Genomic DNA, 25,707 nt, shown 5'->3' on the forward strand with positions numbered 1-25,707 from the left:
AATTCTAATGATAATTGGGGCAAATCACTTTTCAAAAAGCCAAATAGAAAGATAAATTGTTGAATGACTGGGTAATATATAGTATTAATGTGAATAGGTGCTCACACATGATGCAATATAGAGACAAACATAAGAGCTAAAGCTGTGAAGTAGTGTCACCTGCTGTGGTTTTGTCATTGGTCCACACAAGGTTCTTTGCTTTGGCCACCACCACTGTAAGGCGCTCAGCGGTGGGCAAGTAGCTGAGAGACAGCAGAATCTCCCCAACTGCATCCACAGCCTAAAGACAACACAAGCCAAAAGAGGCCATTGTTGCACACTGCACAGATACGACAGTCACTGACGATTCTATAAAAATCAAACTGTTTACATGATTTCATCCTCAGAAAGCCACCTTTCTCCATGTCTCATGTTCCGCTTCATGCCATCAGCACCTTTAAAACGTAACATTTGATATGCTTTATTACCATTACAAAAATCACATGACACACGTGTGATCAAATCATGTGAACATTTTCAAATGAGAAAAAAAATATTCACATTAGAAATGTTCACGAGTCAGACGTGGTTTTGTCATGTGTTTTTCCTTCGTGAAAAATAATTTCCCCACGTGACATTTTGTTTTCATGTTTACTTTTCACAGGTTTATTTTCACCACTTCCTGCTACATCTGGTCTTCCATCCAGTGACTGAGTAGGACCAACCCTGCTTAGCTTCAGAGGCAAACCAGCAGTGGGATGCAGGGTGCTATGTTGCTGGAATGAAGTTGCCAACATTTTCAGCAAAATCAAAGACCAGGGTAACATAACCAAAGATTGAGAGAATTGCAGGAAAGAGGGGAGGTGTTTTATTTAATTGCATTATCTTCTTCTTTTCTTTTAACCGAAAACTATTTTTTTTGTATCCATTTACAATTCATTTGCTCTCGCATTTCAAAATGATTTCCTTGCAATATTTTGTTTTTCTATCAATACTTTTGGGTTTATGTTTTTCTTTCAATATCATTATTTTTGTTTGCAATACTAATAATTTTGTTCTTGACTTCAGAAGTCTTGCTTGATATTAATGGCACAAAAGTAACTCACTAGAGGATTGCAACATATAATAAGACTTTTACTCTATTAAAGATGTTTAAAGCGGCAATCCTTAACTGAAACATTAGCAAAGTGTACTCCCCGCCACAGTTTCAGTAAACAGCTGAGGGATGGGGCTGGAGAAATGCAACCACTCAAATCCATACACTATGGATGCAAGGCCAAACTATCAAAATGATAGTTTAAACCATGTTTTTAGGCTATACAGTGACACCATGTTTTCACCTCACAGGTGAAAAGGTGGTGTTAACATGATAACTCTAAATGTAATACATGTATAAATATGGTTTCACATGTGAAATTTAACCTGTTGGATCTCTAGGGGCGCTATTTCATTTTTGGATAAAAAACGTTCCCGTTTTAAGCGCGATATTTTGTCACGAAAAGATGCTCGACTATGCATATTCTTGACAGTTTTTGAAAGAAAACACTCTGAAGTTTCAGAATCTGCAAAGATATTGTCTGTAAGTGCCCCAGAACTCATTCTACAGGCGAAACCAAGATGATGCGTCAACCAGGAAATTAGCAGAATTTCTGAAGCTCTGTTTTCCATTGTCTCCTTATATGGCTGTGATTGCGCAAGGAATGAGCCTACACTTTCTGTCGTTCCCCCAAGGTCTTAGCAGCATTGTGACGTATTTGTAGGCATATCATTGGAAGATTGACCATAAGAGACTACATTTTCCAAGTGTCCGCCTGGTGTCCTGCGTCGAATTCGGTGCGCAATTGCCAGCTGCTTGTACTTTTCCATTTGATTGAGGGGAGAAACCATGCTTCCAAGAACGATATATCAATGAAGAGATATGTGAAAAACACCTTGAGGATTGATTCTAAACAACGTTTGCCATGTTTTCAGTCGATATTATGGAGTTAATTTGGAAAAAAGTTCGCGTTTTGAGGACTGAATTTTCGTTTTTTTTTGGTAGCCAAATGTGATGTATAAAACGGAGCTATTTCTAATACACAAAGAATCTTTTTGGAAAAACTGAGCATCTGCTATCTAACTGAGAGTATCCTCATTGAAAACATCAGAAGTTCTTCAAAGGTAAGTTATTTTATTTGAAGGCTTTACTTGTTTTTGTGATAGTTGCTTGCTAAATGCTAACGCTAATGCTAACGCTAAATGCTACGCTAGCTAGCTACTGTTACACAAATGATTGTTTTCCTATGGTTGAAAAGCATATTTTGAAAATCTGAGATGACAGTGTTGTTAACAAAAGGCTAAGCTTGAGAGAAAGCATATTTATTTCATTTCATTTGCGATTTTCATGAATAGTTAACGTTGCGTTATGGTAATGAGCTTAGGTCTATAAATAGAATCCCGGATCCGGGTTTGGTCGTCGCAACAGGTTAAGCTCAACATGTGAAAACTGCTATTTCACATGTGAAACTGCAAAATGGACACGTGTTTTGTTGTTGTAAGGGTAGACAGATGATAGATAATGGGAGAGACAGGAGGAGAAGGTCAAATGGGCAGTGGGCCAGATTCCAACCCACGCCGACGCTGAGACATGTGTGCTGTAGGCGGCAGGCCATAGGCCGTCAGCACCTTAAGGCAATACTACAATCAACGCAAAGGTGCGGATTTTACCTTGTTAACATCTTGCAGGTAGAGCCAGGCATTGAAGGGTCTGATAGAAAGGTCCAGGTCAGACAGCTTGAGCTCTGCTAGGCCGGCGCTGATGTTCCTCTCCTCCGCGTCGATGCCGAATGCAGCGAAGCGCAGGCTGTTCTCCTCCAGACAAGATGGATCCAGGGCTATGGAGAAACGCTCGTCGAACACGACTGTGAAAGCATTCCTCTGGACCTGCATCACAATCCAAACATTTTAGTGAGCTAGTTGTAGATCTGGATTATGTCAAACAACACAACAAACAGGTCAGCCGGTTAGTTTATAAACATTATTACTAACAGTGAAATACTTACTTTCAGGCCCTTCCCACCAACGCAGAGACAAAAATATTAACTCGAGGAACACATTCAAAATGAGTAACGATAACTTGACTATATATACGGGGTACCAGTACCGAGTCAATGTGCAGGGGTACGAGGTAATTGAGATAGATACAGTATGTACATATAGGTAGGGGTAACGTAACTAGGCAAAAGGATAGATAACAGACAGCAGCGTATGTGATGACTCAAAAGAGTTAGAGCAAAAAGGGTCTATGCAGATAGTCTGGGTAACTATTTGGTTAACTATTTAGTCGTCTTATGGTTTGGGGCTGTTAAGGGTCCTGTTGGTTCCAGACTTGGTGCATCTTTCAGGTCCTGGATGGCAGGGAACTTGGCCCCGGTGATGTGGACACCGAGGAACTTGAAACATCCGACCTGCTCCCCTCAAGCCTCGTCGATGTGGATAGGGGCATGCTCGGCCCTCCGTTTCCTGTAGTCCACGATCAGCTCCTTTGTCTTGCTGACGTTGAGGGCGAGGTTGTGTTCCTGGCACCACACTGCCAGGTCACTGACCTCCTCACTATAGGCTGTCTTATCGGTGATCAGGCCTACCACTGTTATGTCGTCAGCAAACTTAATGATGGTGTTAGAGTCGTGCACAGCCACGCATTTGTGGGTGAACAGAGAGTGTAGAAGGGGACTAAGCACACACCCGAGGGGCCCCCGTGCTGAGGGTCAGCGTGGCAGATGTGTTGTTACCTACCCTCACCACCCGCCAGGAAGTCCAGGATCCAGTTGCAGAAGGAGGTGTTTAGTCCCAGGGTCCTTGTTAAGGGATGTTTTTTTTTTTAATCAATAATGACTAATTATGTATACATTTTAATCAGGACTGACTAATCAGAGTACTATTATGTTACTGTATATGTATGAATTTTCTTTTTTTTTATCTTAGTACTGAATATAATGTGTGTAATTATAATCAAGAAGTAGAACAATGACTGTCTGTTCCTCGGTAGAAATGAATGAATTTATCGTCAGACTGGCTGGAATGCTTATCTACACAGGCAGACCTAGGCTCGGTCATAAATTATCTAAGTTTGGGAGAGACGATGTGGGAAGTCTTGAGAACTATACAGCCATTGTACTGGAGTGGAGATGAGACGGGGTAGTACGAAAACTAATGACGTAATTTTCAGTTTATAACCTGTGGTAAACTGTATCATGTTCAGTACTCTTGAGAATAAATGCTGCTGATTGATTTTGAAACTGGTCTCTGTCCATTTTATGCAAATAAGGGTCTTACAAATTCTTAGGAGTGGACAGAGTGTTAAATTGAAATTAGTTTAATAAAACATAAAGGAATTTAATTCCTGTAACAGTCCTGACCTTAGTGATGAGCTTGGAAGGCATTATGGTGTTTAATGCAGAGCTGTAGTCAATGAACATAATTCTCATATAATTGTTCCTCTTGTCCAGGCAATCCAATAGAGATTGCGTCATGTGTGGATCTGTTGGGGCGGTATGCAAATTGGAGTGGGTCCAGGGTTTCTGGAATGATGGCGTTGATGTGAGCCATGATCAGCCTTTCAAAGTATTTCATAGCTACGAGATGTGAGTGCTACGGGAGATAGTCATTTAGACAGGTTACCTTAACCTGTAATAGCCATCTTTGTACACAGCAGGACAAATTCCTGCTTACAGAAATCAACAACAAAATGCAAATTAGCCAGGGCTTCTATCATAACACAACATAACCTGCATCTTAACATAATAGTCTTCCTGGTAAATTGTCAAACAAACTGTGTTGAATTTCTTCATGAAAGCCCATAGTGTATTTATAAAACCTGCATAATATTCCGTAACAGTAACCTTGGAGTCTGCCCTATATCAAACACCAGAATCATATCACAACCCTACTAAATACCTTCAGAATCTGAAACACCACTTAGCTGTACATAAGCATGGCTGGATGTAAATTACATCCAAAACAATGAACACATTCTCCTTGGCCTGTAATGTGTTAATATAATGTTTCCTACATGGAGCATTCCCTGCATCTTTAATATGTGACAGTCTGAACATTTATAATTATGGCAATTACCACCACTAAACAGTGTGACTGAGGGAAAAAGGAACCGTCGGAGAGCTAGGGAGAGAAGCCAGGCTTAACAGCTTGCTCCCCTGTGGATTATGCCGAGGGGAGCAGTGGATCCAGCTGATGTCAGTATTTCCTCCCGGTCTCCAACATTCCTCGATGCACTAGTGGCTATCATTGTGGCCAGTGTGAATGCATTAAGTGTGAATGCATTCATACAGTGATTTTCTCTGATCCTGATTACCTTGCAGTACAGAGGGTGACATGCCTGGAGACTTTGGTGGTTACTGTACATTGTGGTGGAGTGGGGTTGCAATTCTCATGTTTGTAGATGTAGCCTACTGTGTGACAGAAACTAACCCTTTATTCCATCTCAAACCTACTGTAAGAAGCCCCAGGAGACTTGGTGCTGAAAATCAAATGCACTTTCCCATCAGACAAGAATAGGATTAGCCCATCGAGCTGAAGGCTCAAAACTCTAACCCAAGGGACTCATTGCTCTCTCACTCTGACTCCAAACTTGGGTGATGATGTTATCAACACTTCTCAGCTAACAAGAAAAGTTACCAAAACCAGGGGAGAACGACTGCCGCCTCTCATTGAAGCCACGAAAGTTGAAGGCCGACTGCGGTACTGCAGGCATTGTTAGTGCAAAACAGGCCCACGGTTCTGGACAACTACTCCAATATTGACACCATTGTCATTCATGTAGGTTTTAACAGCCTTTGTTTTAGGCGATCTGAGGAACTGAGGGAGGACAACTTTGATTTGCTGTGGGAGCAACCAGCACTTTTTAAAAGAGACAGTATTCATCCTAACCGAAGGGGTTCCAGGATTATTGTTTTAGAGACTGACGGACAGGGTCTGGTAGTGCTCCAGTTCTCCCTGTCAGAATAAGCAACAGAGGACTTGGAAAGCATATCAACTCCTGTAGAAATGGCACTATGGTTATTGTGAGTAACCTCATTTATTTTCCTTTAACTCCACCTTCTAGTGAGCTTACAGTATACAAATTGTCATCTCCTACCATTCTGATAGATTGGAGATGGTCAGAAAACGTGGTTGTAACGTTAATCATTTGGTTGTTATTCCATTGGTTACCTCGAGGCAGATGCCCACAGACATTGAATATGGCACTTTTAAATGTTAGAGCAATCACAAGTAAAAACCTTTCCAGTGAATGACCTCTGTACTGAGCTCAAAGTTGATTGCATGTTTCTCACTTAAACATGGCTGTAATGAGAGTGTAGTGCCGCTCTTATTGAAGCCTCCCCCTGGATTACAGCTTATCATATATCAGAAAAGGGAAAAAAGTTTGGGTGACAACCTCTATTTTTACTAATGCTAACAGCTGTAAGGACATTTTGTTTGGCGACATTGGGCATCTGTTATGCTATACTGCTTAAATGTCAGCCACCAATGCTGGCCATAACCCTGTATAGGCCACCAAACCACTGCCCCACTTTCTTTGCTGATTTATCTGAACTATTATCTATTGTCCTTGAACTATGATAAAATCATTGTGTTGGGAGATGTTAATATTCATGTTGACAGAGACTGACTCCAAGGCCATTGAATTTATGAATCTTTTGAGCACTATAGACTTTATCCAACATGTTACTGGGCCCATCCATAACCTCGGCCATACTCTGGACCTGGTAATTACCAAGGGGCTTTCTACTGGGCCCACCCATAACCACAGCCATACTCTGGACCTGGTTATTACCAAGGGGCTTTCTACTGGGCCCACCCATAACCGCCGCCATACTCTGGACCTGGTTATTACCAAGGGGCTTTCTACTGGGCCCACCCATAACCACAGCCATACTCTAGACCTGGTTATTACCAAGGGGCTTTCTACTGGGCCCACCCATAACCACAGCCATACTCTGGACCTGGTTATTACCAAGGGGCTTTCTACTGGGCCCACCCATAACCGCCGCCATACTCTGAACCTGGTTATTACCAAGGGGCTTTCTACTGGGCCCACCCATAACCGCCGCCATACTCTGGACCTGGTTATTACCAAGGGGCTTTCTCCTGGGCCCACCCATAACAACAGCCATACTCTGGACCTGGTTATTACCAAGGGGCTTTCTATTGGGCCCACCCATAACCACAGCCATACTCTGGACCTGGTTATTACCAAGGGGCTTTCTACTGGGCCCACCCATAACCACAGCCATACTCTGGACCTGGTTATTACCAAGGGGCTTTCTACTGGGCCCACCCATAACCACAGCCATACTCTAGACCTGGTTATTACCAAGGGGCTTTCTACTGGGCCCACCCATAACCACAGCCATACTCTGGACCTTGTTATTACCAAGGGGCTTTCTACTGGGCCCACCCATAACCACAGCCATACTCTGGACCTGGTTATTACCAAGGGGCTTTCTACTGGGCCCACCCATAACCACAGCCATACTCTGGACCTGGTTATTACCAAGGGGCTTTCTACTGGGCCCACCCATAACCACAGCCATACTCTAGACCTGGTTATTACCAAGGGGCTTTCTACTGGGCCCACCCATAACCACAGCCATACTCTAGACCTGGTTATTACCAAGGGGCTTTCTATTTCCATATCCTCTATTGTTGATGTTGCTTTATCTGATCACCACTGGGGATTTTTTACAACCTTGTTGCCCATAGCACCGGGTAGTACTGAACGGATTATTAAGAAACGCTATCTTACCTTTGACATTGCTACATAATTTATTGAGTGTATAAACAATACTCCACCACCTATACGTCGTCTTGTGATGATTTAGCAAATTAAGGGCAACCATTGATGCCATAGCTCCAGTAAAGTTGAAAAAGGCCACACCTAAAAGTCCCTCAGATGAGTGAGGAAACTAATAAATTAAAGAGAAATTACAGAAAGGCAGAGCGGAAGTGGAGACGGTCAAAGTTGAAGGTCCATTATGATATCTGAGAGAGAAACTTGGCTTATAAAACAAGGCAATTAAAAATGCCAGACGGGTTCATTTTTCTAACTTGATCACCAATAATCAGAATAATTTGAGTGCTCTTCTCGATCATTAATGGTCTAATAAATCCTACCCCGCAAACCTATGTGAACTTTCCTCCACATCTAAATGTGATGAGTTTGCAGCATATTTCAGAGATAAGATAATCAACATTAGGCTGGGTATCAGTCAAGCAAGACCTGATGATAAGTTTGATGATATGTGCCCTAGCCTGTCATGCAAAGCCACTGTGGATTTATTTTCCCTGGTTGACACAGACATACTCAGGAAAGTGATATCACAACTTAAGCCTTCTACCAGCCTTCTTGATCCTATCCCCACCACCTTCTTCAAAACAGTTTTTAATTGCATATCTGAAGTGCAAGCTATTGTTAAAAACTGCTATGGTGAAACCCCTTCTGAAAAAAAAGTACATTAGATTCTTCAACTCTTAGCAATTTTTGGCCAACATCTAACCTTCCATTCTTAAGCAACATTTTGGAGAAATTGGTTTTCAAACAGATAAAAGTAATTTAAGTACCAACTGTAATAAATAAATAAAAATCCAATCTGTTTTCTGTACCCACCAGAGCACAGAGACAGCGTTAGTTAAAGTGGTAAATGATTTTAGAGACAACACAGATGCCAAACAGCTCTCTGTCCTTAGATTGAAGTGCTGCATTTGACACAATGTCCTTCCATGATGTCCTTCTGGACAGACTGGAGAGGTGGGTTGGCCTCTTCGGTCCAGTTCTGGCCTCTCCAGTTTCAGTTCTGGTTTGATCTTTGGTCCGGTACTGTTCTGTTTCTATATGTTACCCCTTGGCAGCGTTATCAGAAAGCACAGCATTGATTTTCACTACTACACAGACAATACACAACTTTACATTTCTGTGTCACCAGGGGATTTTAGCTCCACAGATTCATTATTAGACTGTAGTGGGCAGTAGATAGCCTATTGGATAAGCCTAGTGGTTATGAGCTTTGGGCCAATAACCAAAAGGTCACTGGTTCAAATCCCTGGGCTGACTAGGTGGGGGGGGGGAATCTGTCGATGTGCCCTTGAGCAAGGCACTTAACCCTAATTGCTCCTGTAAGTCGCTCTGGATAATAGTGTCTGCTAAATTACTAAAATGTCAAATGTAAATGTATTAGTGATTTAAATACTTGGATGGCTCACAATTTCCTCCAGCTAAATCAAGACAAGACCGAGGTACTTATTGTTGGTTCCAAAGCAGAGAGAATCTATCCGCACATTTTAATTCACGGGCAATAAAGATAAAACACCAGGTAAAAAAAAAACCTAGGTTTCATTTTAGATTCTGAACTCAGTTTTGAATCACACAACAGGAATGTGACCAACATAGCTTAATACCACCTGAGGAACATTGCCAGGGTGCGGACCGTTTCTCTCTCAGTCTGATACAGAGAGACTCATCCATGCTTGACTACTGTAATGATCTCCTGTCTGGTCTACCCAAGAAATCCATTGGTCAACTGCAAAACAGAATGCTGCAGCACAGGTACTGACCAAGACCAGACAGAGCACACATTACACCGGTTTTAAAGTCTGTCTGCGCTGGCTGCCTGTGAGTTTTAGAATTAATTTAAATATTCTTCTATTGGTTTTTAAATCAATACCGATTGTGCACCCCAATACATGTCAGACATGCTATTTATTTATGTACCCAGTAGGTTCCTCAGGTCCTCTGGCACTGACCTTTTAACTATCCTGAAGTCTAGGACCAAGAAGCATGGAGAGGCAGCTTTTAGTTACTATCCCTCCAGCCTCTGGATAGCCTGTCAGAGAACCTGAGGGGGACCAAGAGGCATGGAGAGGCAGCCTTTAGTTATTATGCCCCCAGCCTCTGGAATAGCCAGAGAACCTGAGGGGGACCAAGAGGCATGGAGAGACAGCCTTTATTCATTATGCCCCCAGATTCTGGAATAGGCAGAGAACCTGAGGGGGACCAAGAGGCATGGAGAGACAGCCTTTAGTTATTATGCCCCCATCCTCTGGAATAGCCTGTCTGAGAACCTGAGGGGGACCAAGAGGCATGGAGAGGCAGCCTTTAGTTATTATGCCCCCAGCCTCTGGAATAGCCAGAGAACCTGAGGGGGACCAAGAGGCATGGAGAGACAGCCTTTATTCATTATGCCCCCAGACTCTGGAATAGGCAGAGAACCTGAGGGGGACCAAGAGGCATGGAGAGACAGCCTTTAGTTATTATGCCCCCAGCCTCTGGAATAGCCTGTCAGAGAACCTGAGGGGGACCAAGAGGCATGGAGAGGCAGCCTTTAGTTATTATGCCCTCAGCCTCTGGAATAGCCTGTCAGAGAACCTGAGGGGGACCAAGAGGCATGGAGAGGCAGCCTTTGGTTATTATGCCCCCAGCCTCTGGAATAGTCTGTCAGAGAACCTGAGGGGGGCCAAGAGGCATGGAGAGACAGCCTTTAGTTATTATGCCCCCAGCCTCTGGAGTAGCCTGCCAGAGAACCTGAGGGGGGCCGAAACAGTGGACATATTTAAAAGAGATCTTAAAACACATCTTTTTAGCTTTGCTTTCCTTAGGGTGCTTTTTATCTTATGTTTGTTGTGTAGTAAATATTTCATATTTTATTTTAATTGTTTTTTATTAATTTTTTCCTGTAAAGCACATTGCATTCCATGCATGAAATGTGCTGTATAAATAAAGCTTAACTAGATATGATCGATGGCTTTGTCCATTCAAAACAGAAATAACTTTCTGTCTGGTTTCTGAGAAAATTTTCTACAAGAATGATCCCAGAACATCATTAGTGTTGCATCTTCAGTGAAATATGATATCACAGAACCATTCTGAAAAGCCAAATTAAAATACGATAATATCAATCTAAAATACTATTACCACACGCATGCACACACTCACCCTGGTGATGCCCACGTTGAGTTCTTCAGGAACCAAGGTGACCCGGATAAAGCAGCCGGGGAAGTCCCCTTCCTCCTTCTCCAGCAGGTCCTTGCCCTGGTGCAGGGCGATGTGGAGCACCCCCGGCCCAGGCCCTGGTCGGGCCTCATACTCCAGGGTCACCTCCAGCTGCCCCACTGTGTAGTCGTGCCCAAAATTGTTGCCGATGGAGGAAATAGAGCTGAGAGAGTCGGTGGACATGGAGCGGTTGAAGGGCACGACCCCACCGGCAGGGTCCATCAGGTCCCGGCTCATCAGCTCCAGGTGTCCCAGGTCCCGCAGCCCATCCGGGGTGTCCACCAGCTGCAGGCTGGGCTTACGACTCAGGTTGGTGGAGGCGGAGGCCCGTCTGTGGTTGTTGGCGACCACTCTCTGAGGACACGAACAACGCAAAATTACACATCAACTCTTGCATCAAGGTCTAAGAAATTCAGCAATATTTTATTGGGTAACACTTTATATGAAGGGGGTATACATAAAGTTGTTATGAAACCAGTATTATTGCGGTATTATTCATAACCTTAGTAACACATTTATCCACAGGAATTTCCAAATTAAAGGCCTTTTGTAAAATGGAAATGTTTATTTTTTTACTTCTTCTTCTATGGTATATTGGTGATCACACAATTTAATGAGCATCCTGCCACCCACTCTGCGGGATGGAAATAGGATTCCCCAAAAATTCAACTTTTCTGTTAAATAAATAAAACGGATGATCCCTATACAGGCTCAAGGGAACCTGGGAGGGTGGGTCTTCCAGTGCTTGCAAGTCTTCAGATGTAAAATCCCTGAGTCCCAAAACCTTGTCTGAAGCAGCCATTATAATGTCCAGTTCCTTCGACTTCCTTGAGACTTGTGCTATACAGTTTATAACTGTGGCAATAAACGCAACAAAATCCATATTTCTAACACACAGGGTATCTTTTGTCTGGCAGCAAACATTTACCACAGGCTGGGTGTATCCACAACCATATATTCACTAGCTTCACTTGTTTTCTCAATTATTTTAATTGCCTCCCCATAGGAGATTCGATTGACCGCTCTAACTTTTGTCACTTCAATCTCCTTCACCCTTACAGGGCACTCCAGGAACTCGGGATCATGAGCCCCACCTCAATTGCAACACTGTCGTCCTTCTACCCACAGTTCTTCAATATACTCTGTGCGTCTGCACACACTTGAAACATGGCTAAATACTTTACAATTCTTGCACTGCAATGGTTTTGGGAGGAAAGCTCTTACAGCGTATCTTACATCAAATCAAATTTTATTTGTCACATACACATGGTTAGCAGATGTTAATGCGAGTGTAGCGAAATGCTTGTGCTTCTAGTTCCGACAATGCAGTAATAACCAACAAGTAATCTAACTAACAATTCCAAAACTACTGTCTTATACACAGTGTAAGGGGATAAAGAATATGTACATAAAGATATATGGATGAGTGATGGTACAGAGCAGCATAGGCAAGATACAGTAGATGGTATCGAATACAGTATATACATATGAGATGAGTATGTAAACAAAGTGGCATAGTTAAAGTGGCCAGTGATACATGTATTACATAAGGATGCAGGAGATGATATAGAGCACAGTATATACGTATACATATGAGATGAATAATGTAGGGTATGTAAACATTATATTAAGTAGCATTGTTTAAAGTGGCTAGTGATATATTTTACATCATTTCCCAACAATTCCCATTATTAAAGTGGCTGGAGTTGAGTCAGTGTGTTGGCAGCAGCCACTCAATGTTAGTGATGGCTGTTTAACAGTCTGATGGCCTTGAGATAGAAGCTGTTTTTCAGTCTCTCGGTCCCAGCTTTGATGCACCTGTACTGACCTCGCCTTCTGGATGATAGCGGGGTGAACATGCAGTGGCTCGGGTGGTTGTTGTCCTTGATGATCTTTATGGCCTTCCTGTAACATCGGGTGGTGTAGGTGTCCTGGAGGGCAGGTAGTTTGCCCCCGGTGATGCGTTGTGCAGACGTCTCAACACCCTCTAGAGAGCCTTACGGTTGTGGGCGGAGCAGTTGCCGTACCAGGCGGTGATACAGCCCGCCAGGATGCTCTCGATTGTGCATCTGTAGAAGTTTGTGAGTGCTTTTGGTGACAAGCCGAATTTCTTCAGCCTCCTGAGGTTGAAGAGGTGCTGCTGCGCCTTCTTCACGATGCTGTCTGTGTGAGTGGACCAATTCAGTTTGTCTGTGATGTGTATGCAGAGGAACTTAAAACTTACTACCCTCTCCACTACTGTTCCATCGATGTGGATAGGGGGGTGTTCCCTCTGCTATTTTCTGAAGTCAACAATCATCTCCTTAGTTTTGTTGACGTTGAGTGTGAGGTTATTTTCCTGACACCACACTCCGAGGGCCCTCACCTCCTCCCTGTAGGTCGTCTCGTCGTTGTTGGTAATCAAGCCTACCACTGTTGTGTCGTCCGCAAACTTGATGATTGAGTTGGAGGCGTGCGTGGCCATGCAGTCGTGGGTGAACAGGGACTACAGGAGAGGGCTCAGAACGCACCCTTGTGGGGCCCCAGTGTTGAGGATCAGCGGGGTGGAGATGTTATTGCCTACCCTCACCACCTGGGGGCGGCCCGTCAGGAAGTCCAGTACCCAGTTGCACAGGGCGGGGTCGAGACCCAGGGTCTCGAGCTTGATGACGAGCTTGGAGGGTACTATGGTGTTGAATGCCGAGCTGTAGTCGATGAACAGCATTCTCACATAGGTATTCCTCTTGTCCAGATGGGTTAGGGCAGTGTGCAGTGTGGTTGAGATTGCATCGTCTGTGGACCTATTTGGGCGGTAAGCAAATTGGAGAGGGTCTAGGGTGTCAGGTAGGGTGGAGGTGATATGGTCCTTGACTAGTCTCTCAAAGCACTTCATGATGACGGAAGTGAGTGCTACGGGGCGGTAGTCGTTTAGCTCAGTTACCTTAGCTTTCTTGGGAACAGGAACAATGGTGGCCCTCTTGAAGCATGTGGGAACAGCAGACTGGTATAGGGATTGATTGAATATGTCCGTAAACACACCGGCCAGCTGGTCTGCGCATGCTCTGAGGGCGAGGCTGGGGATGCCGTCTGGGCCTGCAGCCTTGCGAGGGTTAACACGTTTAAATGTTTTACTCACCTCGGCTGCAGTGAAGGAGAGTCCTCATGTTTTCGTTGCAGGCCGTGTCAGTGGCACTGTATTGTCCTCAAAGCGGGCAAAAAAGTTATTTAGTCTGCCTGGGAGCAAGACATCCTGGTCCGTGACTGGGCTGGTTTTCTTCTTGTAGTCCTTCACATGCGTTGGTATTTGCTCTTTATCAAAAAACAACAGGACTGACAGACTTTCTTCTTTTTCTCCATTCACCCAGAGGGTCAGACGCCAGGCACCACTACTCTGGGAATTCTATTCAGGTATTGAACCTGAACATCTGTCGTCACACCTGAGATGACTCCTTTGACGGGTGCTCTACTCCGAAATTAGAAACACAAAACTTATGTTGTCTGGATTATTTTGAGGCCCACTGCAATCATTCTCTTTTCTTCAGAAATACAATTAATCAGAATAAGACCACTCCAGGTCACTCTGACACAGTTCACTTTTCCCAGTGCAAACTTCATAATTTGACACCTCAAACGGTTTTCCAACATATGCATCCTTACTAGAGGTCGACCGATTAATCGGAATGGCCTATTAATTAGGGTCGATTTCAAGTTTTCATAACAATCGGAAATCTGTATTTTTGGGCACCAATTTTTTTTTTTTTTTTTTTTAAATGTTGTTTTTTTAGACCTTTATTTAATCTTTATTTAACTAGGCAAGACAGTTAAGAACACAATCTTATTTTCAATGACGGCCTAGGAACGGTGGGTTAACTTCCTCGTTCAGGGGCAGAAAGACAGATTTTCACATTGTCAGCTCGGGGGATCCAATCTTGCAACCTTACAGTTAACTAGTCCAACGCAATAAGGACCTTGCCTCTCTCTCGTTGCACTCCACAAGGAGACTGCCTGTTACGCAAATGCAGTAAGCCAAGGTAAGTTGCTAGCTAGCATTACACTTATCTTATAAAAAACAATCAATCATAATCACATGGTTGATGATATTACTAGATATTATCTAGCGTATCCTGTGTTGCATATAATCTGACTGAGCATACAAGCATACAAGTATCTAAGTATCTGACTGAGCGGTGGTAGGCAGAAGCAGGCGCGTAAACATTCATTCAAATAGCACTTTCATGCGTTTTGCCAGCAGCTCTTCGTTGTGCATCAAGCATTGCGCTGTTTATGACTTCAAACCTATCAACTCCCAAGATTAGGCTGGTGTGACCGAAGTGAAATGGCTGTCTAGCAAGCGCACGCTAATAGCGTTTCAAACTTCACTCGCTCTGAGCCTTGGGGTGGTTGTTTCCCTTGCTCTGCATGGGTAACGCTGCTTTGATGTGGTGGCTTTTGTCGTTGTGTTGCTGGTTCGAGCCCAGGGAGGAGCGAGGAGAGGGACGGAAGCTATACTGTTACACTGGCAATACTAAAGTGCCTATAAGAACATCCAATAGTCAAAGGTTAATGAAATACAAATGGTATAGAGGGAAATAGTCCTATAATAACTACAACCTAAAACTTCTTACCTGGGAATATTGAAGACTCATGTTAAAAGGAACCACCGGCTTTCATATGTTCTTATGTTCTGAGCAAGGAACTGAAAGGTTAGCTTTCTTACATAGCACATATTGCACTTTTACGTTCTTCTCCAACACTTAGTTTTTGCATTATTTAAACCAAATTGAACATGTTTCATTATCTACTTGAGGCTAAATTGATTTTATTGATGTATTATATTAAGTTAAAATAAGTGTTCATTCAGTATTGTTGTAATTGTCATTATTCCAAATATTTTTTTTTAAATAAATAGGCCGATTAATCGGTATCGGCTTTTTTGGTCCTCCAATAATCGGTATCGGTGTTGAAAAATCATAATCGGTCGGCTCTAATCCTTACTCAACAAACATATCCCAACAAGAAGTGATTCATTATCCTTTACACACATACTCCAATTATAGAACATTTTCCTTACAATTGTCAATACTGTTGTCCATTCAGAACATTCATCTTCACCAAATTTGCATTGACTTCCACAATCTCCCCCCCCCCCCGCTGCCATCGCTATTGGCTCCTTAATTTCTCGCTAGATGACGTTCTGCCATTACTGTGACATTGTCGCAGCAGGGACCTGTGACATTTTCCTTGCTGTGGTAGTCTGGGTACCCATCTTTTAAATGTTTTTATTTATTTTATTTATTTTATTATTTTTTTTCCCCACACCAGATGCAAACATATACACACGTACAACACTTTACAGACCCACACAAACAACGACTACATCTCATCTGCCGAGGCCGCATGCTCACACCCCCTTCCCTAGTGCCTGCATTATGGTTTGACACACGGCCTTAAATTGCACACATTTGTTTTTTTTCGGTCGCCCGTTGACATTTCAATAACAAATCATTCGATTTGTCCATTGTGTTAATGATGGCGGATTGAGTGATATTCACGTTTTTTAGTATACTTTTTTTTTCAAGATGATAGATGAGAAGAGAATCGTCCAGCCCATTGGGTGTCTCACTATACCCCCATATACCATGTCTTGAAATACGCAGACAGATGGGTTAAAAGTACATTTACATTGTAATACTTCTGACAGCTAACTTTCTAGCTCCGCCCATAATTGTTGTACTTTATAGCATTCCCAGAAAGCATGGATTATTGAGTCATTGTTAGTTTTACACTTAAAGGGAATTTCACCATGGCTATGACACGGCATAGAGTCATTACTATATTAACAATATTACTTTATCATAAACATCAGTTCTTCAAACCACAAACTAGAACATTTTAATTTCACTGGAAGAATCTGGAAGTTGACTCACTGTGTATTGGTCTGCTCATAATGAGCCACAGTCTGGCATTCATGGCGTATGCTGATACCGCCCGCTAGGTAGAGGGGGCGTGCCCACAAACTGAATAATGTCGTTGTTTACTTCGAACGACCGACACACAGTAATCTCAGAACTTCTCTAGGCAACATTTTTTTACTGTTTGTCATCATGCCCATATGGTGTTCTGTTGCTGGCTAAGCTAATTACAAACATGCGCAAAGATGAGTTATCTTTCACAAATCTACCTACCAGAGATTCACCCCAATTCTGCCAGTGGCTTGCGGCTATCAAGAATGATGAGGTGAGCAAAGATTGTCAGAAGGATTTTCAGGCTGAACTGATGGGGAATACATTTAGACGACAGCTGAGAAGTAACGCGATACCAGCAATTTTTCTAACTTCAGTCCATGAATGTTTCATATGTGTTTTGACCTGTCCACAAAATAATATAGTTGGTTGAAGTGTTCGTTTTGATATTTCAACCTGCGTGTCCTGATCGCGTCTGGTGTGGATGGACAAAATCGGTGTAGTCAGCATGTTACACCAGTTAACGGGCTTTACCCAAAGATTTTTGCCGAAATCTTGTCTATTTCAAGTCTTCTCTCATTGATGGAGACAGGTGGGTGTCCACCCCAAAGTGCTGCATGTCATGATGACAGGGACCTGTCTCGATCAATGAGTGAGAAGACTTGAAATAGACACGATGGCGGCGCACATATTGTCGGATGACTTTATGACGCTAAAAAACTATTTATTTTAATTACGTAGCATTTTCGAATTCAAACTGACCCCCTACAACTGGAAACATGCATTTTATGAGATGACATCGCTAAGGTTGGTTGAACATTCTGTTCTACACCAAACAGTACCTATCCTGTAACTCCCAGTAATGGATACCAGAAATCTTTGGCTAAATCACATTATCTGGTGTAACAATCTGTAGCTAAGATAACTGGTGATCACAGCAGATGATGGGAGGGGTGGTCATGCTGAAATTACCATCCCAAAGAAACATACAGTAAGTTCAGGGAATACTTGTAAAGGTGTGGGAGGAGTGTTGTCATTATCAAACTGCCATTCAGCTCCTCGTGAGTCATCTGCTTGAAATCCAGACTAATGTCTAATCCTTTGAAAGGGATACAGATCACAGGATTCAGTTCTGCTACAATGCACACGCAGGCACAAGAATTCTGTTTCTGTATCTAGATTCCACTCCAGGAAGAAGCCCAGGCACTACACAGTATTGTCTGTAAGACAAATATATATATATATATATACTATTATTGTACAGTTGAACTGTGCCAGCATAACATCAACATTCGGGTAGACTAGTTGAACATGCATACATGTGCACAGGCACAGAGATGACATTTACAACAATATCTAGCCTAATAGATGGAAATATGGCATAATCCTCAACCTTTGCACAGTGACCAGACCGTACAAATGAGCCTAGGCCTTTATTTCCAGCAAACTTAACGTGTAAATATTGTGTATAAACATAACAAAATTCAACAACTGAGACATAAACAGAACAAGTTCCACAGACATGTAACTAGCAGAAATTGAATAATGTGTCCCTGAACAAAGGGGGGTCAATATCAAAAGTAACAGTCAGTATCTGGTGTGGCCTCCAGCTGCATTAAGTACTGCAGTGCATCTCCTCCTCATGGACTGGACCAGATTTGCCAGTTCTTACTGTGAGATGTTACCCCACTCTTCCACCAAGGCACCTGCAAGTTCCCGAACATTTCTGGGGGGAAATGGCCCTAGCCCTCACCCTCCGATCCAACAGGTCCCAGACGTGTTCAATGGGATTGAGATCCAGGCTCTTAGCAGGCCATGGCAGAACACTGATACCACAAGAGGGAGGAGGATGTCTTCCCTGTAACGCACAGCGTTGAGATTGCCTGCAATGACAACAAGCTCAGTCCAATGATGCTGTGACACACCGCCCCAGACCATGACGGACTCTCCACCTCCAATTTGATCCCGCTCCAGAGTACAGGCCTCGGTGTAACGCTCATTCCTTCAACGATAAACACAAATCTGACCATCACCCCCGATGAGACAAAACCGCGACTCGTCAGTAAAGAGCACTTTTTGCCAGTCCTGTCTGGTCCACCGAAGGTGGGTTTGTGCCCATAGGCGACGTTGTTAACGGTGATGTCTGGTGAGGACCTGCCTTACAACAGGCCTACAAGCCCTCAGTCCAGCCTATTTCAGCCTATTGCAGACAGTCTGAGCACTGATGGAGGGATTGTGCATTCCTGGTGTAACTCGGGCAGTTGTTGTTGCCATCCTGTACCTGTCCCACAGGTGTGATGTTCGGATGTACCGATCCTGTGCAGGTGTTGTTACACGTGGTCTGCCACTGCGAGGACAATCAGCTGTCCGTCCTGTCTCCCTGTAGCGCTGTCTTAGGCGTCTCACAGTACGGACATTGCAATTTATTGCCCTGACCACATCTGCAGTCCTCCTTGCAGCATGCCTAAGGCACATTCACGCAGATGAGCAGGGACCCTGGGCATCTTGTGTTTTTCAGAGTCAGTAGAAAGGCCTCTTTAGTGTCCTAAGTTTTCATAACTGTGACCTTAATTGCCTACTGTCTGTAAGCTGTTAGTGTCTTAACGACCGTTCCACAGGTGCATGTTTATTAATTGTTTATGGTTCATTGAACAAGTGTGGGAAACAGTGTTTAAACCCTTTACAATGAAGATCTGTGAAGTTATTTGTATTTTTATGAATGATCTTTGAAAGACAGGGTTCTTTTTTTGCTGAGTTTAGTAGCATAGCTAACATATAGAAATCTGTGGTGGTAGTTGAAGACGTTTTTAAGTGTAATGCAGTTGATTGGTGACGATGACTATGTATTAGGGTTGACATCTATACAAACATAATACTCCGATTTTTACCCCAACATAGTGTGACTACACATATAAACAATAGCCTAAATGTATGCCCATTTTGATGGGCAGCAATGAAGGTATTCTGGATCTATTTCCTAAGAGGGTGGTGGTGTGGTCGCTATCCATTTACCTTTTCACTGCATGTCCCAGAGTGCTTTGCACAGCAGGCAAAAGTGAGTTTTGTTGTGCAAATTAAAGGGAATTTAATAATAGAGAGCATCCTGTCGGGCTGTATCACCGCCTGGTACAGCAGCTGGTCCGCCCATAACCGGAAGGCTCTCCCAGAGGGTAGTGAGGTCTGCACAACGCATCACCGGGTGAAAACATCCTTGCCCCCCAGGACACCGAAACCACCCAATGTCACAGGAAGGCCATAAAGATCATCAAGGACAACAACCACCCGAGCCACTGCCTGTTCACCCCGCTATCATCCAGAAGGTGAGGTCAGTACAGGTGCATCAAAGTGGGGACCGAGAGACTGAAAAACAGCTTCTATCTCAAGGCCATCAGACTGTTAAACAGCCATCACTAACATTGAGTGGTTGCTGCCAACATACTGACTCAACTCCAGCCACTTTAATAATGTCAAAATTTATGTAATCAATTTATCACTAGCCACTTTATATTATATAATGTTTACTTACCCTACATTACTCATCTCATATGTATATACTGTACTCTATACCATCTACTGCATCTTGCCATCTTGATGTAATTAAATGTGTCACTAGCCACTTCAAACAATGCCACTTCATATAATGTTTTCATACCCTACATTACTCATCTCATATGTATATACTGTACTCTATACCATCTACTGCATCTTGCCATCTTGATGTAATGTATCACTAGCCACTTTAAACAATGCCACTTTATATAATGTTCTCATACCCTACATTACTCATCTCATGTATATACTGTACTCGATACCATCTACTGCATCTTGCCTATGCCGTTCTGTACCATCATTCATTCATATATCTTTAAGTACATATTCTTATTCATTCCTTTACACTTGTGTGTATAAGGTAGTTGTGAAATTGTTAGGTTATATTACTTGTTAGATACTACTGCATGGTCGGAACTAGAAGCACAAGCATTTCCCTACACTTGCATTAACACCTGCAAACCATGTGTATGTGACAAATACAATTTGATTTGATAAACATTGTGCAGCAGCCAAACTGTCATTTTATTACCATGATGGAGATAAATGGCACATCAGCTGCATATTCTGTATGGGTCATTCTATAGAAGTGTGCAGAAAAAGTTTCAGCACGTCAGGCAAACAGTGAGAAGTGTCACTCAGGCAGTACTACACCCCTGCAATCTGTTGAACTCAACGAGCACTTGAAGCGCACCTAGCCTAGCGCACCTAGATTAAATTTGGTCATGCAGAAATGAGAGATCACGTGTGTGTATTTAATAAAAATTTGGGAAGATTTGGCCGAGGAAAAAGTTCTGGTTGGTGTCAGGAATTGTTAAACAGTTAGGAAGGGAGGTTGAGTGAAGTAACAGCAAACAGCATGTTGAATGAGCAACTAATGAGCATGGCCGGAGAGCCTCACAAGTTTGACAAAATTACCTTATCTTTCAGTCTAATGTGGCTATTTACTTTCTTTTGTAGCTCTTGATCAGAAGCAAGCTTTTTGAAAGTAGTTAGGCCTAACTGTTCTCTCCAAGTTTAGCTGGAATTTAAGTCAAAAGGATTAGAACATTTTTATTGGTTGACGATAGTTTTACATCTCGTCTGGCACTGCGCAGAATATCAGATCTCAACAACGATTGGAGAATGTTTAAGCTCACTAGTAGAATACCACATCTGTATGATATACACTCAATGGTCAGTTTATTAGGTACACCCACCTGGTACCGGGTAGGACCCCCCTGTAGCCATAATGTGACGCACCTGGTCAGCAACAATGTATCAAGGAAACCTAACGTGTGCCAGGAAAACATTCTCCACACCATTACACCACCAGCCTGTACCATTGACACCAAGCAGTAAGGGCCTGACACAACAGGAACTGGGATTTGTCAGACCAGGCAATGTTTTTCCCCCCTCCACTGTCCAGCATTGGTGATCACATGCCCACTGGAGCCACTTCTTCTTGTTTTTAGCTGATAGGAGTGGAACCCAGTGTGGTCGTCTGCTGCCATTGCCCATCCGTGACAAGGACAGACGAGTTGTGTATTCTGAGATGCCGTTTTGCACACCACTGTTGTACTGCAACGTTATTTTTCTGTTTGTGGCACGCCTATTAGCTTGCACGATTCTTGCCATTCTCCTTCGACCTCTTTCATCAACGAGCTGCCGCCGACTGGATGTTTTTTGTTTGTCTCTGCAAACTACGGAAGTCCAGAGAGTACATGTGAATTACAAATGTATTCCCTCGATATGACGTGATCACAACTTATTTATCTCTTGATCACGACATAACAAAAGTTGTTTTGTCGGGATCACAAGAACATTTTCTCATGGTCACAACATAAAAGTTGTTTTGAATGAGATCATGAGATAAACTCTATAAATAAGAGTGGACATATTGAATGAGGCGGCACATGTGTTTTTATCAATTGCTACACTAAATGATGGGACATTTCATGCTAACGTAATGCTTTCATCTGTGTTTGGTGCTCATTATCAGTTTATAACTTTAAACATTAGCAAGCTAAATGACCCTTACCTTGATTTAAGAGCTCTAGTGGCATCTAAGCCCTTGAAAGAAATGTACCATCCCTTAGTGTAGCAATCAATAAAAACATATACGCTGTCGTCTCAGTTGTCTTTCTTGGCACTGGAAAAACATTGTCTAGAGACCTGCCGCTAATGCAAAGTAACTATCCATAAAAAATATTTGTTGGTATTTGTTGTTATCGAGCAAAATACTTACATGTATTGCATTTATGACTTTTGCTCCATATTGCCAAGCTCTAGCACTTACCCCCAAAATGATTTATCACCGATGTATTTTTTATTGCAAAAGATGAGTCAATGTATCACTAAGGATTTTTTTCATTTTGTGATACTGGTCCGCTACCCACATGGTGGTCCTCTGTAACTCAATTGGTAGACCATGGCACATGCAGCCTAAAAATGGAGATAGCACAGGCAGCGCCATTGAGGCTGTCACAGACGCCACAATGGCACAGATACAAAGAGGGCACCTCGAAATATCTAAATTGTGTTAATTGTTTCAGTTGTAACCGTCCATTTTGGTTTGGATAACTTGTACTTATTTTTTATTTTCTAGAATCTCCAGCTAACAAATGTACATCCCAGCAAACATATATTTTAGTCCCCAAAATAGATTAGATGTTCGGTAGTGACACTTCTTAAAAACACATGAAGACAATTCAGGCAGACAGACTACTTACCATGTGACCATGCTTGAGAGGGGTACAATCCCATCACCTGGTGATATTGGTAGGGGTGTGGCTTAAGGCACATCCATTCTACAGTCTTTTAATGTGTATGTTTCGGTAAAGATGTTTAAAAATGAACAAAACTACCAATTCGATCAGAATCTTTCAATGTAATAACAGAACAACTCAAGATGTTCTATTGAAATAATTGTGTTTAAAGATTACAATGTAATATTACAACATTTTGCTCAACATGGACCAATAAGAGCTCAAATGTAGCAAGTAGCCTGTTTACAACATACCCCAAATGTATCAAGTTTGTGGTTTGTGTATTGTAGTGTAGTGGTGGTTCCCATACATCTAAGATTTTTTGATTGAGTATTTATGAATATGCTGCTTATGAATGAGCTATGAAGTTCTTATGTCGGTATCCTTTGAATTAAGTTTAAACCGAGAATTCTTGGTATTTTCAACATTATCTCCCATGTTGTATCAATGGACTTGAAATAAACTCTGACCTTTTGCCGCGCTTCTGAGAAGGAGTTGCCATATTTTTCTTGTAGATAGCGGTAGTCAAAGTTTGGGAAGGGTGAGGGTGCAGGAAAGGTTCCAGACTTCCATAACTTCCAGAGGTTGACTCCTGCCACCGCCAACAACAGGAGGAACCCAGCCACGAACACCCCTACCTCCCATTCGGGGGGAGCTCGGACCACTGAGGGGAAATAACATTTGTTTGTTAGGCAAATTATGTCCACTATTTACTGTAACGTATCATCAAACAAGAAGTGCTTGATAAAACCTTTACCACTATAAATTCATAACACAATGAGAGTCATTTGATGACTCATTACCAACAAAAACAGCATTCTCATTTGCACCTAAAAACACATTTCACATCTTCGACTTGAAAGAACCATTATCAACTGTTACTGCCGTCTCTCTCTTAAGAAAAATGACTTATTATGAATGCCCAAAGCGGACAGTTTCACCTTGCCTTTTCAAAGCAGCAAGCAGGCAAATTATGGAATATCTTGGTCTTTTTAACGTGTCAAAGCCTTGTTTAAGTGTTCTATTGAAGAGTTGGCTTAAGGACACACACAAACAGACTGAATCGGTGGCTCTGCTGTGTGTGACCAAGCAGCATGAAACATCAGAATGGATGGGGCATCGTGGGGCCACGCACACACACAGACTCACCGCTGATATGGTAGTCCGATATATCCTTGCCCTGTGCTGAGGACATTGTACAGCCACCAGCCTAAAAACAAAAGAACACTAGTTTGTTCTTTGTTGAATGCACCAGTCTATAATGCATTATGAATGCATTATAAGGGCTTCTGTTACATACATATGGCACTATACGCATAAGCATAAACATTACAAGAGTAATCCTAGGTACAGTATAAGCAATCATAAGTGCTCCTTATATCATCCTTTATAAGTGCATATAAAGGCTAGAAGTGATTTTGTAACGGATTACATAGAGACGCTTCATCACTCAAAGTGCATTATAAGACTTGCTATGAACATTCATAACAGTTCACAGCTCCCTTATGTCATCCTTTATAAATGCACAAATACCATAATTACATTCATAAGTCATTATTGGTGATTTGTCATATATAATACAATAGTTTATTAATACTTTAAAAACATGAATAAATATTTGTGTCTCCTTGTGCCAGCATATAAATAAAGAAAATACTTATGTATGCCTTCATAATACAGTAAAACATAGGTTCATAGTAGAAGTAACAGCTAAAGAGTGCTCTATTGATTACAGTGTATGGAACTGGTTATTGTCCAGAAGCCTGTATTACAATGTTGAGCATGACATCAGCTTAATCTTGCCATAAGCACTCATAACAACCAATTTACTGATCATGACACATGCAGATGCTGTGTTTGGTTAGCATGCATATAACAACACTAGATCCTTTAAGACAGATGAGAGAAGTTGTAATATTGGATATAGACAGAGCATGTCTTTCAAGGTAAAGTACAACACAATATTTTTGTATCGCAATATCAGCACAAGCAAATTTGCGGGTGTTAAAATCTTAGTGTTGATTCTAGTGGGCTTAACACCAGGGGGATTGAAATTGACACCACATGAGACATACATTACGTTTTATTTGAATCACAGGGGAATCATCAACGTGTTGAGTTAATTTCCATTTACTCTCTCAGAATGAAAAAGACATCACATTTCCCAGCAGGCTTCGTTGCAGGTTGCTTTTTAGAATAGTTTGTTTGAATATCTATGTTCCTGCATGCACATTGATTCATACATTTATCTTATACTAAACAAAGAAAAATAACAGATTTTTTAAAAACTAATCCAATCTGTAATTGGTTGGATTTATTTCATTTATCAATCTTCCCTATCTTGGCAGTCTTTTAAACTGCAGTTGCGGGTGATTAACAGTTCCAATTGTTGAATCCATAGGATTCCATAGGAATTATATAACACTTTGCAAGCCAGTATAATGTG

The 25,707-nt window shown here is 42.2% G+C and overlaps 1 protein-coding gene across 1 annotated transcript in view; it reads right to left on the reverse strand.

Moving 5' to 3' along the window:
• Positions 1–25,707, reverse strand: part of LOC139368074 (synaptotagmin XII) — a 38,067-nt gene that overhangs the window by 2,471 nt on the left and 9,889 nt on the right. Inside the window, exons 2-6 of the mRNA XM_071106626.1 lie at positions 24,411–24,471; positions 23,732–23,925; positions 10,967–11,377; positions 2,686–2,901; positions 160–280 (exon numbers count right to left, since the gene is read on the reverse strand). Coding sequence (XP_070962727.1) covers positions 160–280; positions 2,686–2,901; positions 10,967–11,377; positions 23,732–23,925; positions 24,411–24,456 — 988 coding nt within the window. The 5' untranslated portion in view covers positions 24,457–24,471. The remainder of the gene's footprint in view (positions 1–159; positions 281–2,685; positions 2,902–10,966; positions 11,378–23,731; positions 23,926–24,410; positions 24,472–25,707) is intronic.

The sequence above is a fragment of the Oncorhynchus clarkii genome, chromosome 2 (assembly GCF_045791955.1).
Source record: "Oncorhynchus clarkii lewisi isolate Uvic-CL-2024 chromosome 2, UVic_Ocla_1.0, whole genome shotgun sequence".
Taxonomy (NCBI): Eukaryota; Metazoa; Chordata; class Actinopteri; order Salmoniformes; family Salmonidae; genus Oncorhynchus; species Oncorhynchus clarkii.